At 41.9% G+C, this 13,761-nt stretch overlaps 2 protein-coding genes across 9 annotated transcripts in view; one reads left to right on the top strand and one right to left on the bottom strand.

Moving 5' to 3' along the window:
* AKAP9 (A-kinase anchoring protein 9) overlaps positions 1-1,074 on the top strand; it is a 105,676-nt gene extending 104,602 nt beyond the window's left edge. For all 8 annotated transcript variants that reach the window (XM_048305882.1, XM_048305871.1, XM_048305854.1 and 5 more), the window contains one exon: positions 473-1,074. In XM_048305882.1, the coding sequence (XP_048161839.1) occupies positions 473-516 (44 nt within the window). In that variant the 3' untranslated portion in view covers positions 517-1,074. The remainder of the gene's footprint in view (positions 1-472) is intronic.
* A 392-nt stretch (positions 1,075-1,466) lies between these two features.
* LOC125327031 (lanosterol 14-alpha demethylase) lies at positions 1,467-13,179 on the bottom strand. The gene is made up of 10 exons (XM_048305902.1): positions 12,943-13,179; positions 11,925-12,023; positions 10,743-10,919; positions 7,172-7,298; positions 5,929-6,103; positions 5,630-5,749; positions 4,970-5,165; positions 4,281-4,376; positions 3,215-3,383; positions 1,467-2,546 (listed from the first exon to the last, which is right to left on the bottom strand). Exons 1-10 carry the CDS (start codon positions 13,114-13,116, stop codon positions 2,368-2,370), a joined length of 1,512 nt encoding a protein of 503 aa, XP_048161859.1. The 5' UTR covers positions 13,117-13,179; the 3' UTR covers positions 1,467-2,367.
* Positions 13,180-13,761: the final 582 nt, after the last annotated feature.

Raw genomic sequence — 13,761 nt, 5'->3', positions numbered from 1 at the left:
TTCAAAAGAGAGACAAGCATGCTTTAATTACAGATTTTGAGATTATTGGTAACACTTTACTTCCCTGATCTCTAATAAATGCGCAGCAAGCATTCAGTTGGCATCTTGCTAAGAGTTTAAGTTACATGGAAAAAATTGTACCCAGAAGATTGGGACGTGGAAGAGGAATTTCTTCTCCTACCACTTCGATTACAGAAGTTACAGTCAATTTGTCCCATAGATAATGGCAATTCCTGTAAGAGGAATACCTCAAGAAAATTGTCAGAACAATGGGATGAAATTTGTCAAACTTGAGTTTTGAAGCTTTGTGTTGAAGTCTTCCTCATCATTTGAGGAAGTTTTATTCTTAAAAGATTTGATCTTTAGAAGTCCCTGTTCTATGATTTCCCATGCGAAATCTTTCATGCTTATTCAGCTGAATGTACCTACTTGTTCTAAGTAATCCTGATGAGAATTTTTCTCCATCTTACAGGTTCGACTTCATACACTCAGTTGCACATGGGTATAAGAAGATAATAATACCCTTCAACATCTCCATCACTGGCAGTGATGCTAACAGATTGCCTTCTGTAAATCTGTGCTCTTTCTGTGCTTTTGTATAATGTGTATATTGTGGGACCAATATGAACACAGCTATACGATTGTATACAGTTCCATCCTGGCACACCCACACAGACTGGGATTTATGTATGTAGGCACTTTGTGTTTATGAAAAAAAAAAAAAACCTGAACAAAAAAAATCCCCCCAAACCCAAAACAAAAACCCCCACAGTTAAATTACATGTATATTTGTGGAATGCTAATTTAAATGATTAACTTATGAGGTGTGTATTTATCAAAAGGGTGCAAAGATGAAACTTGTGTATTAATTAAATTGAGCTACATTCAGCAAAGTTTACTTGCACTTTTTCTGGCAAGGCTACTGAAGTTACATTGACTCTCGTAATATTTGCTACTGGCAGTGCAGACAGACAGAATATCACTTGTAGAGACCTATTTTTGTAATGGTAGAAGTTTTGAATTTTATGGGTATTTTGTCAAAGTACTGAAATAAACATGACTTCATGCTTCTAACTGTGTTCAAGAACTGCTCCCTTATTCACACAGAACAGGTTGCTCCTGCCTGGGAGCTCCTGCCTTCCTCCTGTTTGTAGTGACTGCAGCTTTACTTTTTACAGATTCCAAAGCACTGCTATCAGAGAGAGGGACAGGGACAAGCCTGGCTTCTGCAGACCCTGGTCACATCTGACAGAGCTGGGAGGGAAGATCCCAGCCACCTGCCCTGATACAAACACAAGGTTTTACAACAGTTACACTGAATTTAGACCAGGAAAGACTGGAGGAAGCCCTTGTTACACTGAGCACTGCTGAAGGGGGCATGACCCACTCCAAGAGTTACAAATTTACTGGTGAAACGTTTTCAAAAAGAAGTGACAGGGTTGAGCACAGGAAACTTCCCCAAGAGGTTTGTTTATAAATTTAATTCAAAATTCCTGTGAGCCAGAGCTCATTACCATTTATCATCAGCACTCTTGAACCAAACACTATTTAACAATCCTGCATGAGTCAGTACAAACCCAGACAACATTCAGCTATTTCACTTAATTTGTGACCTTTTTACACACAAACATATTATTTACAAAATTCATGTTGTTGGTATGTTCATATTGTTACTTTCACACTTTACATCAAGCTTCCAGACATCACCATTTTCAAAATTTTTTAGAGAATTACTCATTGCTTTCTGAACATAAGCATTTCACAACTACTTCAAATTAGACAGTTAAATGGCTCATTCTTGAAAAGAATTACCTGTGAACATTTTGAACTCTGCCTACACTTAGCTGTACAGTAACATTTTCTTAAATCAGCCGAGACCATCGCGCACGTGCTTGGAACAGAATCATAAATGCCAAAGGAAAGGCACCACCACGTGCAGTCCCCTGTGGTGCCTGTTCCCTGATGGGTTTGCTGTAATTGGGTACAGAGGCAAGGTAGGCAGCCTTGCCCCTTGGTTATCTGGGAAAAGTAATCTTCAATTATTTTTCATAAGCAAGGAGTTCCACTTGTAGAAATGACTTTTTTCTTCATTAAAGATCTGGCATGCACCTTAAAAGTGTTACATCAATAGAAAAGACACTTTTCCTTTAAAAATGGAATGAGAAAATTGTAGAACAAGCAGTTATACACAGCAGCAGTAAATAGTGTGGGCAAACAAAATAGATGCATAACTTTTGCATTCGGTAGACTACTGTTGCTTTCCTAACAGTAGATGCATCAGCTTCCATTGCCACTCATTCTGTCACAATTTTATTCAAAAGTCTGTTAGTTCATACACTTAAATAAGTAAGGTTTTAGCACCAGAGTTTACAGAGACCGCCTCTTGTATCTGATAACAGGGTTATTAGGTGTGTGTATCATTGTTGTATAATTTATAGTTGGAAAATAGTCATTGACAAGATCAAATTCATACAAACGAAGCAAAGTAGACCAAATAGTCTTAATTTGAACATAAGCAAAGTTTTCTCCAATGCAGCGATGACGGCCTAGAAGGAAAGTCATAAAACACAGTTAGAATATTTTATTGGATTGCCTTTGACAATCAGCTAACTTTAGAAATTTCATGTGGACAGTAGCTGCCCCTTTCTCATCAATCTGAGACTCTGGTGTTGCACATACCCCATTCTATAACTCCATCCAAGTCTTATTTTTCTAAGTTGTCACTGCATAAAACGGATGAGTAAGTGGAATGAGATTGTGCTGTTCTGTCCCCACTAGAAAGCATTAATTTATGTATCAGCAAAGAAGCATTTGCAACACTGAGAAATGAGATCAACTCTAACTCCATCAGCAATATTTGCAAACTGTTCTGGAAGTTGGGACTCTGCAGACTTTTGCTCTGCCTTCAGCTGAACTTTTATTACCAAGTTTATCCTTGACTTGAAAAGATGTGAGTCAAACATCACTCACACTAACCTAAAGATGTTTTGATTCCTGTTGTGAGAGATATATACAGCTATGAGTAATGCAGAACTATTAACTTAATTATTTTCACAGCACTTTCACAGTAAGAAACCTTTCAGGCAGAAATGTAAAAAAAAAAAAAAAAATCTGTCCTCAGATGCTGCAGCGTGGAGAGGTGCTGTAGGAGATGGCTGGTGTGAGCCACCTCAGCACAACCTCACTCAGGAAGGTGCTGCATTCTCTTACTCACCAGCACCAAAGGGAATGTATGCAAACTTCTCTCCAGCTGCTGGGTTATCTTGGAGATACCGGTCAGGTTTGAAGTCTAGAGCGTCATTCCAGGAGTCTCTGAGTCTGTGGTTAACAGTGGGAGATACACAAACTTGATGGCCAGGGGGAATATTGTATCCAGCAACAGTCTACAAGAGAAGACACAAGACCCCACACATGACAAAATGGCTCCATTCTTCTTTTTAAAGTGTTACCTGAAGTGTTACATCACAAGGCTTACATTTCAGGAGATTTTGGCCAAGTGCATTTAAAATTAATAACCTAGCATTTTCTTCTCTCTTACTTATACAGGACACAGTGCTCAAGCAGTTGCAGGAACCTTCCAGCTGCTTTAATAAAGCTGGCAATTCTACAGAAGGAGGTTTAATAAAAAAAAAAAAAGAACTTAAAATTTATTGAAAGCCTTTGTCATTCAAGGGACATAGTTAAAAAAAAATTTTCATTTTTTGACACGGTACTGTATTTGTACAAAGAGCGAGTTTTCTTTTGGATTTACCTAGCTTGTATTAAATGTGTGCCAAATTTTTCCATGACAGCAATTAAAAATACCTGGCAAACAAAAAGGCTTTAAATGCTGGCACCAAACTAAGCTCAAATAAGACTGGTAGCTACAAGAAGGGTCAGTTTTGCTGAAGAAAACTGCACATGGCTGTTCCTAGGTCCCAGAGCCTGCTCTTCTCCAGACTGAACCGTCCCTGTTCCCTCAGCCTCTCACCACAAAGGCTGCAGTGCCCTCCCATCCGGGTGGCCCTCAGCTTGTTGCACTTCCATCAGTCTCTTGCTTGCAGGGGGCTGCAGGGGTCCAAAATTGGACACAATTCTAGATGGAGGTAACAAATACCAAGTTCAAGGTATTAATTGCTTTCCTCAACGCTGGCTACACTACCACTGACAGAACCCCAGACTGCCATCAGCTTTCCTCCCTGCCAGCAAACACTGCTCACTTGTGTTTCCTTCTGCCAGCCGAGATACCTCTGACCTGGCCTGTGCTGCTGCAGTGAAATTAGCTTCAAAAAGTTCCTCACCTGGGGAGTCCTGGCCATTCTCATCATGGTCATTATAGGAGGTCTAAGCCTTAAAGTTTCTTTTAGACAGCGATCCAGCAAACTTAGATCCTTGAGCTGAAAATATAGAGAAAATGATATATCAAAATATAGCTGCGTTTATTCAATACAAACAAAATGCTATTTTATACTGTTTAAAAACGAATGTTTTTAAAAAATCAAAGAGTAAGCAGGACATATTTACATGTACTTTTATTAAACTACACTGATAATTTCTTTTTTTCCATTTGATTTGATTAAGAAGGAAAAAAATCACTGACCAGTGCAATTGAATACAACTAGTGTCTTAGTGATCTGTCTCATGAGTATTTACTGTTGCCTAATTAAAGAACAAGGTCACACTGCATTGCTTTCCTCAGTGGGAATATGAGGATCTTTCTCTTCTACAGAACTATAATTTATTAAATAAACATAGGAACTGCACTTTCCCTAATGAACACTGATTAAAAAAACAGTATCAAGGTGAAAATTTACTTGGACAGGAAGAGAAGAGGAAATGTACTGGCAAACAGCATTACCACAGAATGACTGTGCTAATGATTAACACAAAGCATGTGACTGTGACTGCATTTCATGTCTGATGATCTTTTTTTTTAAATAAGCATCTAAAGTATAAAAATACCCCCTGAGGACTAACGTAAGATACAAACCTGGTCGTAAGTTAAGGGTGGCAAGTCATCCCCACACACTGCTTTCTGTTCTGCATAGCACTGTTCCTGGATGGATTTGTCTCTGGCGAGGAAGAAGCCAAGCCAGGCGCTGGTGGTGGAGGACGTGTGCTGCCCTGCCAGCAGCAGCCCGATCAGCATTCCCGCAATCTCATCGTCCGTCAGCGCGCGGCCGTCCCTGCGGCAAAGGGAGCCAAGGCAGAGCTTCGTTTGGTCACATTTCCAGTTATTGAGCATTGCTATTTATACAGCAGCATTTACCATTTCTTCTAATGTACTCACTCCTTCTCTCACTGCCTACTGTAAACAGAGAGGCAAAAGATCTAAGGGTAGGGAGAAGGGAGAATAGAGGGAGAGAGACTCTTTAGGAGCCTTAAAGAAAATCATTCCCCAACAGCCAGCAAACAGAAAGGAAGCAACCTCAGCCACCTCACGACCACCGATGAAAATCTCAGAAATCGGAATAACCATTGACAAGTGAAGTTTTAAACCTGTTTTTAAGAATACAGCTAGGACAAACTGCATGCAACAAAACCAATTCAGAACGTGAAGGAGTGTTTCTTGGGTTCTGGTAGATAGTTTTGACTAAAGAGCTCAAAGCTAAAGTAAATCTTCAAACAAGTCTTCAAACTCTTGGCTTACTTGTATGAAGCATCAAGTAGAGTTTGGAGCATGTCATCCTCCTTTTCCTCAGACTTCCGACGTTTCTGGATAACCTTGTAGAAAATATTCTTTATTTCTCTGTGCGCTCGATCTCGACGCCTGTGATTCAAAACACTTCCATTAGCAACTTTATACAAAGTAACACAGAATGCTTATGAGGATTTATTGGGATGTCTAGAATAGCTTACGAACAAGAAATGGTGGGGATGGGGGGCAATCCAAACAACAGTGAAGTTTAGATAAAATGCTTGAGTTGCTTCCTCTGTTACTGCTAGTACCTGAAGCTCGGCAGAGGCAGCCAGCCTGGCAGGAGCCAGGCAGCGTGAGTGAAACCCCCATCCAGGTCGGCGTACAGCTGAGCCACCTTCTCATTCAGCAAGCCTCGGATTTCCTTCCCGTGTAAGCAATGACTTGCTGTCAAAATGATCAGTTCTGAAAGGGCTTCAAACAGGTCTGAGGAAAGATTTGAAAAACATTACTGAAGATGCATCTCAGGTGACATGTTATGTTTTACAGGTTATAATTTTTATTTTGTGTAAGTAAAAAATAAGTAACTGGACACAGATTAATAATTTAAAATAGAGTTTTGGATAGTTTTACTAGGAGAATAAAGAATCCAATTTACAATTTCTGTGTGTCTCATCAGATGTCTCTTCAAACACCTTTTTAATTAGATCACTGATACCTTTTTTCTAAGGTATTTCTTTCTAGAAATTTTGGTAGCAGAGTTAGTAATTCTTCCAAAGCAAGCAATGCATCACAAGCTCAATCCTTAATAAATATAAGCCATACAAAGATTTAACCCTGAATTCCAAATCCGTGGGAAACCAGTTTTCCTGCTCACTGAATTATTTTTATATAGCAGTACTTAGACACTTAAACATCAATTTATATATTACCATATTATTAACTATATTACATATAAATCAAATAAATTCAAAAGAATATATTAAAATGTGATATGTATTATAGAAATTGTATGCATTTAAATATAAATATGTATTTTAAAATAATATTTAGCACTGCTATGCAACTGTGAGCTTGTAACGATGATGGGCAAGCTGGGAATGAGGGAAAATAACTATTTCACTTTGGTCACTAACGTAACCATATCAGCTTCAAAGATGCAGTTTTTCACTGTAGAAACTCTCAGAGCCAAGATCTTCAGCACAGGCTCTCTAGGGTGTCAGAGCAGCAGCTTTTCCCAGGGACTTGGAAGTGGTTACACTGAGCTGACACATCCAAAATGTGCACAACAGGTGCACTATGAGCCCATTAAGAAACCAAAACTAAGATAGTCCTTCATTCCTTTCAGTGATTTTCTGAGCAGCTTTGTTCTCCAATAGCCTTACGTTTGATTTTAAAAAAATCTGTATTTTCTTTCTTCTGATGTTCAGTACACTTTTACCTATGTAATTTTAGTTTCTTTAATATTCCAGTACATGTTTTAAAAAAATGTACTGCATTGGTCTTAATTACTTCCCAGAAAATTGGAGGAAAAATGCATTTGATCTTGCTTACTTTTCTCTCCACTCTCTCCCCATGCTTTGAAATACTCCTTTGTTTCTTCTTCAATCACAGATACATGCTGTCTAAACTGGGCAACGTTTAGCCCAGTTTTGAGCATCTTCTTCTGTTCCAAAAATATCTAAAAGAACCAAGACAGAAAAAGCAATCAGTACAAGGATCATCATATTAATGTAATTAAAGCTTATTAGAATTTGTACTATAAGACCATCCAGAAGTAAATAGGGATTATGATTAGGACTGCAGGGTACAGCAGATACTCAGTTCTAACTAATTGTTAATACTCTGTTTTTCACCTTCTTTGTCTTTCAAGCAATAGTTCAGAAACATCCAAGTAAAATAATAGCTCAAAGGAGCTGCAGTTCTCCCTTTTGCAGTACCAAACAAAAAGACTATTTTAGTATCTTCATTAAGCTTTATCCCTGAAGATACAAGATGCACGCAAAGTTGAATGATGGAATGCCCTTTAGATATATAATCACAAACTTAACCAGCCCCATCTTTGCAAAGTCTGGATTTAGCCTGTGTTCCCTGCTATGCAGCCTCCTTGCTTTCTCTCCCTCTCCTCTGTTCTCTCAGTTGCAAGGACCACTGGACTAGAGATGACCCTTTCTTTTACAGAGCCCTCTGATCTCACTGCCCAGGAGGTCAGACACAGAAGCAGGAGGCAAACTGTGTCCTAGGAAAGTAGAGAGTTTCACAGCCTTCTCACCTCTTCCTCTTTTTCTCTGTATAGATCCATAGCTAATAAACCTACTGGTGAAAAGCCCTTCATTAGATGAGAAGCATTCACTGCATTGACAGAACATTGACTCAGAAAATTACTCATTTGATTTTTAAGCCCTAATTATGAATGAGACATCTGTCCTACAGCTCTGCACTGTACCATGAGTGTGATACATCAAAAACTCTTCCCACAAGGGCTCTGCATGTAAGATACAGAATAAAAGGCTACTTCCTAGAAGCTTCTGTTTTGAGAATGCAGTGAGGACCCCAGAAGTCTGTCAGAGGACACACATGCCATAGAGCAAAGAGACAAGCACATTTCCCCTTGCAACATACTAGCCAGGCTCCAGCTTGATGGAGACAAGAATGGCGCATGGGAGTGAACACACCCTCTGCAACTTCAGGTCCTCTCAACAAAGAACTATCTGCAAGAGGCTTGGGGGAAGGAGACAGAGAGTGAGTATGAGTTGATATATTGACTATGGATATTAACAAACAATTACCTGAATCACTGGTAAATAAGCAAGTTACTCATTTTGAAGAATAAGGAGTGGTTCTTCTAAACATGTGACTGAAAGTCATGGTCAAAATGAAGAGACACTTAGCAGCCTAAGCAGAGAGAAGGGGGTCTCAAAAGAAACTTCAGGATGACCCATCAATTGTAGAATGCCAATGAAATTTTCCATGGCTCTCTAAATGCCTTCTCATTAGATGTCTGAAATGAAATTGTGGTGATGACACTATGCAAAAAAACCACCTCACCTCTAGCAGAACATGTTCTGGCCACAACTGGACGTGCTAGCTTCATAGAGGGAAACTAGAGATAACCAGTGTCAGAGATAATTTAAATGTCAGTGGCAAACTCCCTGCATCTCCTTGCTGTGGAAAAAGAGTAATTTTGGGGAAAAAAAAGGAATTTTCTGAGGAGCCTGAATCTGCAGAGATAATAAGAAAGAAGTCCTTCTGGTATCACAGGTATGAATTAAGTAGACATATCCACAGACATCCAAAGCTTACTGAGTAATATGAGAAGATTAATCTCTTGACTAAAGCAGAGCTCAAGCGCACTCCAGGGAAAAAGAAAGCCTAGGGTAACTCTAGAAAAATACCTCATTTCAGAAAAAAGCAAAAAAAAAGCTGTATATGATGGGCCAATAAGGTAGGCTTTAATCATCCCTATGTGCCTGAAGTATATGGTTGTAAGAAATGCCCATTTCCAAGGAGCTTACAGAAAGTTCTATAAAACTGATGGATGAGATTAGATCCCATCAAAGAACTAGTTCTTGCATGAAGACAGACATTCAAATCCATCCACAAACTGAAGAGCATGCAAGCAGAAGTTGAAGCAGCTGTAATAACTGGGCAAACTTTCACAGAATTAAGAACAAATCGTGACCTTTAAGTTTCAAGCAGACATCCCATGACAGTCAGAATCCACAGAAGAAGCACAACACAGTGAAAATCTGGCCAATTTAGCAGTCTGTGATTCACAGACTTTTCTGAAGTTAGTATATACCAGAGAAGAACATGAGATGTATTGCAGAGAATCATGCACCCTCCGCACTCCAGCAGCTGCAAAAGTGATTGACAACTCCATCCCTGACATTTTGAGGAAGGCCTCTGACTATCTGAACTAGTAGAAACAGGTCTGTTAGAATGGCCCCACTTATGGAAGAGATCTCCTAGGACACAAGAAACGATCTCCTACTTGTTGTCCAGGCTGCAGTCCTGCTGGTTTCATTCTCATAGGGATGAGAGGAGCCATGCAAATCCATGAAGTGGAAAAGAATCTACCCCCCAAACTGCCTATCCACAATTTAGTACTTCCTGACAAAGGAGGAGACAACCAAGTTCTCCTTTACCTATTTAGAAAGTAGCAAGTTGTAGGTAGTTAGCTGTGTATGAGAATTTCAAAAGAACAGGGTAAGAACAACATGCATATTCTGTGGATCATGGCAAAATGCCAGCGTGGAGGCAAAGAGAGTAGTGATTACTGTCCCTAACCCACATCATTAATAGGCAACAACCACAGCACGTAGGCTGGCATGAATGAAGAGGCATGCTAAGGAGGCAAAGAAATTGATGGGTCACAGACACTAGTCAAATGTCGGACATTTATACAAACAAAATGAGGCCAAAACTGAAAATCCAAAAATAAAGTATACCACAGTGCTGTTTCTTCCACCCAACTACTCTGCCCTAACATGCACTGAACACAGAGTGCCAGTGGAGCAAGTGGGGCCACAGAAAAGCTGGCTTCTGCAGTTTGAGGGTCTGACATGACAGGCCACCCTCCCAAACAAGAAAGCAGCCAATGCTTAGCTTGGATACAACGCCACATGACAGAGCCCCTCTGCTGCCATGCAGACTATTCTGCAAACACATACAGAATGATTTCTGTCTGAGCAAGACAAACCTTGTGGTTCAAACTGTTAAATGATTACTCCCATGTTTAGATTTGGCATGGCAAAAATAAAGTTATCACTCCTGAGGCTTTCTCAGAAGAAAGGCCTGAAGTTGTCTGGAAGGGAAGAATGAGCTGCAGTCAGCGGCATGGTGCAAGGGAAGAAAAAAGTGACTCACTAGTTTTTCCTCTATGATGAGATTAGATGGTTTCAAGAACAAAGGATAACATCCAGAGTGACAAATGGCCAGGTGGTAAAGAAAGCAACCTGAACATGCTCAGTCTTGATTAGCCAGATCAGACTATTTCCCTACTGCAATATGCCACAGTTGCATATGAACACAACCCCATCAGACAGAGCCAAGAGCTCAGGGCTGCCTACTCAGCATTCAAACTGCGCTGCTTTTCTACTCATCTGGTATTTAAAATACAAACCGCATTAGGGACGTCATAGGCAACTCCCCTGCCAAAAACTGGCGTAGTTAACCGAGAGTACACATCCTCCGCATTCAAATCTTCGTTTTTACTGTTGAAGAGTAGAGCAGCAGCATCACTACCCAGTAAGTATGTGAATGTCTTGCCAACCATAGTGAAACTGAACACAGGTCCGTACTAAGAGAGAGAATAAAAAAAAACCCCAGAATTTCCTTTAAATAAGAACACAAATCATTAAATCCCTATCTCTATATACAGTCTTTCATAAATTACATTTTCTCCTAAGTATCCAGAGATTTAATAAAGACAAAAATATTTAAAACCATATTTAAATTCTGTTCTCAATGTACATACCAGTGATATCTAATGTTGTAATGAACACATGTGAATGTGCACATTTTAAAACCAATTATTTTAGAAAACATAAATAAAAGATCAGTCACACTAAAAAAAATTAGCAGTGAGATTGCAGCATATATTGACTCCAGTAATCTACAAACACTGTCTCGAAAAATTCTGGATTTGGAGTTATGCATAGGTAATTAGGGGCAAATAAGACTTGGAAGTTTAAAAGTAGTCTCCAGCAGACCTTCATGCACCGGACCTGGCTTTCTCTAAGCTAATCAAGCTAAGATTTAAGCTTATAACTCTAGATGGTTTTAGACAATGTGAAGCAGCTTGATAAACCTAACTTAATTGGAACTAAGGCTCTACTGATTTAGTTAATTTCTTCTGGGCTGTTACAGTATAAAAACTACTGAGGTTTTATCCACCAGCTCTTTTAACATCAGAGAGGCCTTAAAATTCATCAAGTTGCCTATGGAGGTGGTCAGCTACATTCCAGCCTGGTCACAGACTGGTAAAGGATGTGATTAAAAGTTACCAATTACAGCAAGAAATAATGTCATGAAAATGGCTTTTTAATTAATTTGTGATGCAGCTATGAGCATTACCCAAATGCACAAGCATATTTTTGACATGTGAATCACAAGAGAGGGCTCAGAAAACACTACTGGTACATGAAGAGACCTGAAGATCACAGAGCCTACTGTGCACACTCCATTCCATATTTGAGGTGGTAAATGAGAATGAACTGATTTTAAACAGGCTCCAGAAAGAGAACTTAACAGATACACAAAAGTATTTTTATATATGCTCATCCAGTCATGTGGGAAAACATACCTTGTCATAAGCATTTTCCAAAAATTCAATGGGACTTTTTCCAAATGCGATTGCATGACCAAGGAAAGGGATGCCTGACGAAATAAAAGGTGGGTAGTTCTGTAGAAGAAAGAGAAAAATAATTACTGAATTTTCTTCAGAGATTATCATGGAATCATGGACTAATAGAATATCCTGAGCTGGAAGGGACCCACAAGGATCGAAGTCCAACTCCTGGCCCTGCACAGGACCATCTCCAAGGGTCACACCATGTGCCTGAGAGAGTTGTCCAAATGCTGCTTGAACTCTGCCAGGCTTGGTGCTGTGACCACTTCCCTGGTATGTGCCAGTGACAAAAAGTAATAAAATCGTGTCTATTTACATGAAAACTAACCACAAAGGAAGTTTTATATATGTTTGTTTAAACTCTTTTGTGAAAAGGCCAACCTTTAAAAAATATTCAGTTGTTCAGATAGAACTACATTTAAAAGCAGCAAGGGTTAAAAAAAAGTGAATATGAGTAAGATTCTTTCCTATGCTGCCTCTGAATGTAAAGCACAAAGATACGGCAACTGAAAAGAAGGCAGTCAGAAATGAAACAGTGGTGGAAGATTTGTTAAACAGCCCCCCAAAAGCGACTTCAGGTTAGCACTGGGTTTCATACATAAGCAGGCGCCTTCTTTGAAGCGCCATCCATGAAAGTACCGGGAACGCCTTTCGGCCCCGCAAGCCCTGCGCGCCTCTCCTTCCCGCGGTACCAACCGGCCGGCCGAGGGCGAAGCCGGCGCAGCTCTCTCAAGAAGCCGCGCTCAGAGCGGCTGCTGGAAACGCCGCTCGCCCGCCGGGGCCCGCTCCCACACGCCTGGGGTGCAGCGCCGCTCCCCCTGCGCTCCCGGGGGCTGTCCCGAGGCTGCTCCCGGCCCGCCCGCGCCCTGCAGCGAGAGCGCCCGGCCCCGCCGGCCCGCGGGCACCGTCCCTCAGCGGGACAGCGGCGGAGCCCGCCGGGCCTCCGCCCGGCCCCGCCGCCCCCGGCGCTCACCTTCTGGTCGGAGCCGAGGTGTCGCCGGTACCCCAGCTGGAACAGGTAGCCGAGGCTGAGCGCGAAGGCGGAGGCGGCCAGCACCAGGGAGAGCGGGTTGCCGACAGCCACCCGCTCCAGCAGGGACCCGCCGACATCCATGAGGTTCAGCATCTTCTCGGCGCCCGCCGCCATCCGCCGTGGCTCCGCGGGGCAGGGCGGTGCGATGGGCCGGGCTGATCCGAGCCCATGTGACGGTTCCCGGCGCTGGGCTGATCTCTGCCCATGTGACGATTCCCGCTGCCGGAGCCAACCCGCGGCCGCGCTGCGCGGGGTGACGGCATCGGCCGGGCTGCGGCCCACGCCATTGGGCGGGCGGCGGGCGGGGGCCGGGCCCGGCCGCCCGAGGGCTCGGCCTGACCGCCGGCGGCGCCGCGGCGCTCGGCGACGGGGTGTTTGCAATGCTGCGTGTCCTCGAACAGCCGGAGAACGTGGGTCTCCGGGAAATGAGGCCGATGACGGTGAGCCGTGCCTCGGGCATCACTGCCGGCGCCCCCGCTGACAGCCCAGGGCGCTGGTTTGTGAGGCTGCACAGCACGCGGAGAACGAGGACGGCTTGTTTGTGTTTAATTCCAGATGCTCTAAATGTTTAATGTGAGAAAATCCGGCTGTTGTTTCTGAAGTGAGTTTCCACTAAGACCTAAGGGTTTAAGATCAAATAGTGCACAGAGCTGCATTTGGAAACTAAGAAAGCTCATCACAGCCAAAGTCAGCTTGTTATCCATATAGTTTTTTAATTCAACAGGAATGTATCAATGCATTTCCGGAGATTTCTGGTTT

The sequence above is a fragment of the Corvus hawaiiensis genome, chromosome 1 (assembly GCF_020740725.1).
Source record: "Corvus hawaiiensis isolate bCorHaw1 chromosome 1, bCorHaw1.pri.cur, whole genome shotgun sequence".
Lineage (NCBI taxonomy): Eukaryota > Metazoa > Chordata > Aves > Passeriformes > Corvidae > Corvus > Corvus hawaiiensis.
Note: the sequence above shows the minus strand (reverse complement) of the source record. Positions and strands in the feature narration are given on the sequence as shown.

Bases quoted from the DNA above. Each gene is read 5' to 3' on its own strand.
- LOC125327031 (XM_048305902.1), bottom strand. From the start codon at position 13,116: ATGGCGGCGGGCGCCGAGAAGATGCTGAACCTCATGGATGTCGGCGGG. The intron at 6,104-7,171 runs GTAAGCAAGATC...ATCTTTCCTCAG, and splicing joins GGGAGAGAGTGGAGAGAAAA to ACCTGTTTGAAGCCCTTTCA. The intron at 5,166-5,629 runs GTAAGCCAAGAG...CCTTTGCCGCAG, and splicing joins CTACTTGATGCTTCATACAA to GGACGGCCGCGCGCTGACGG.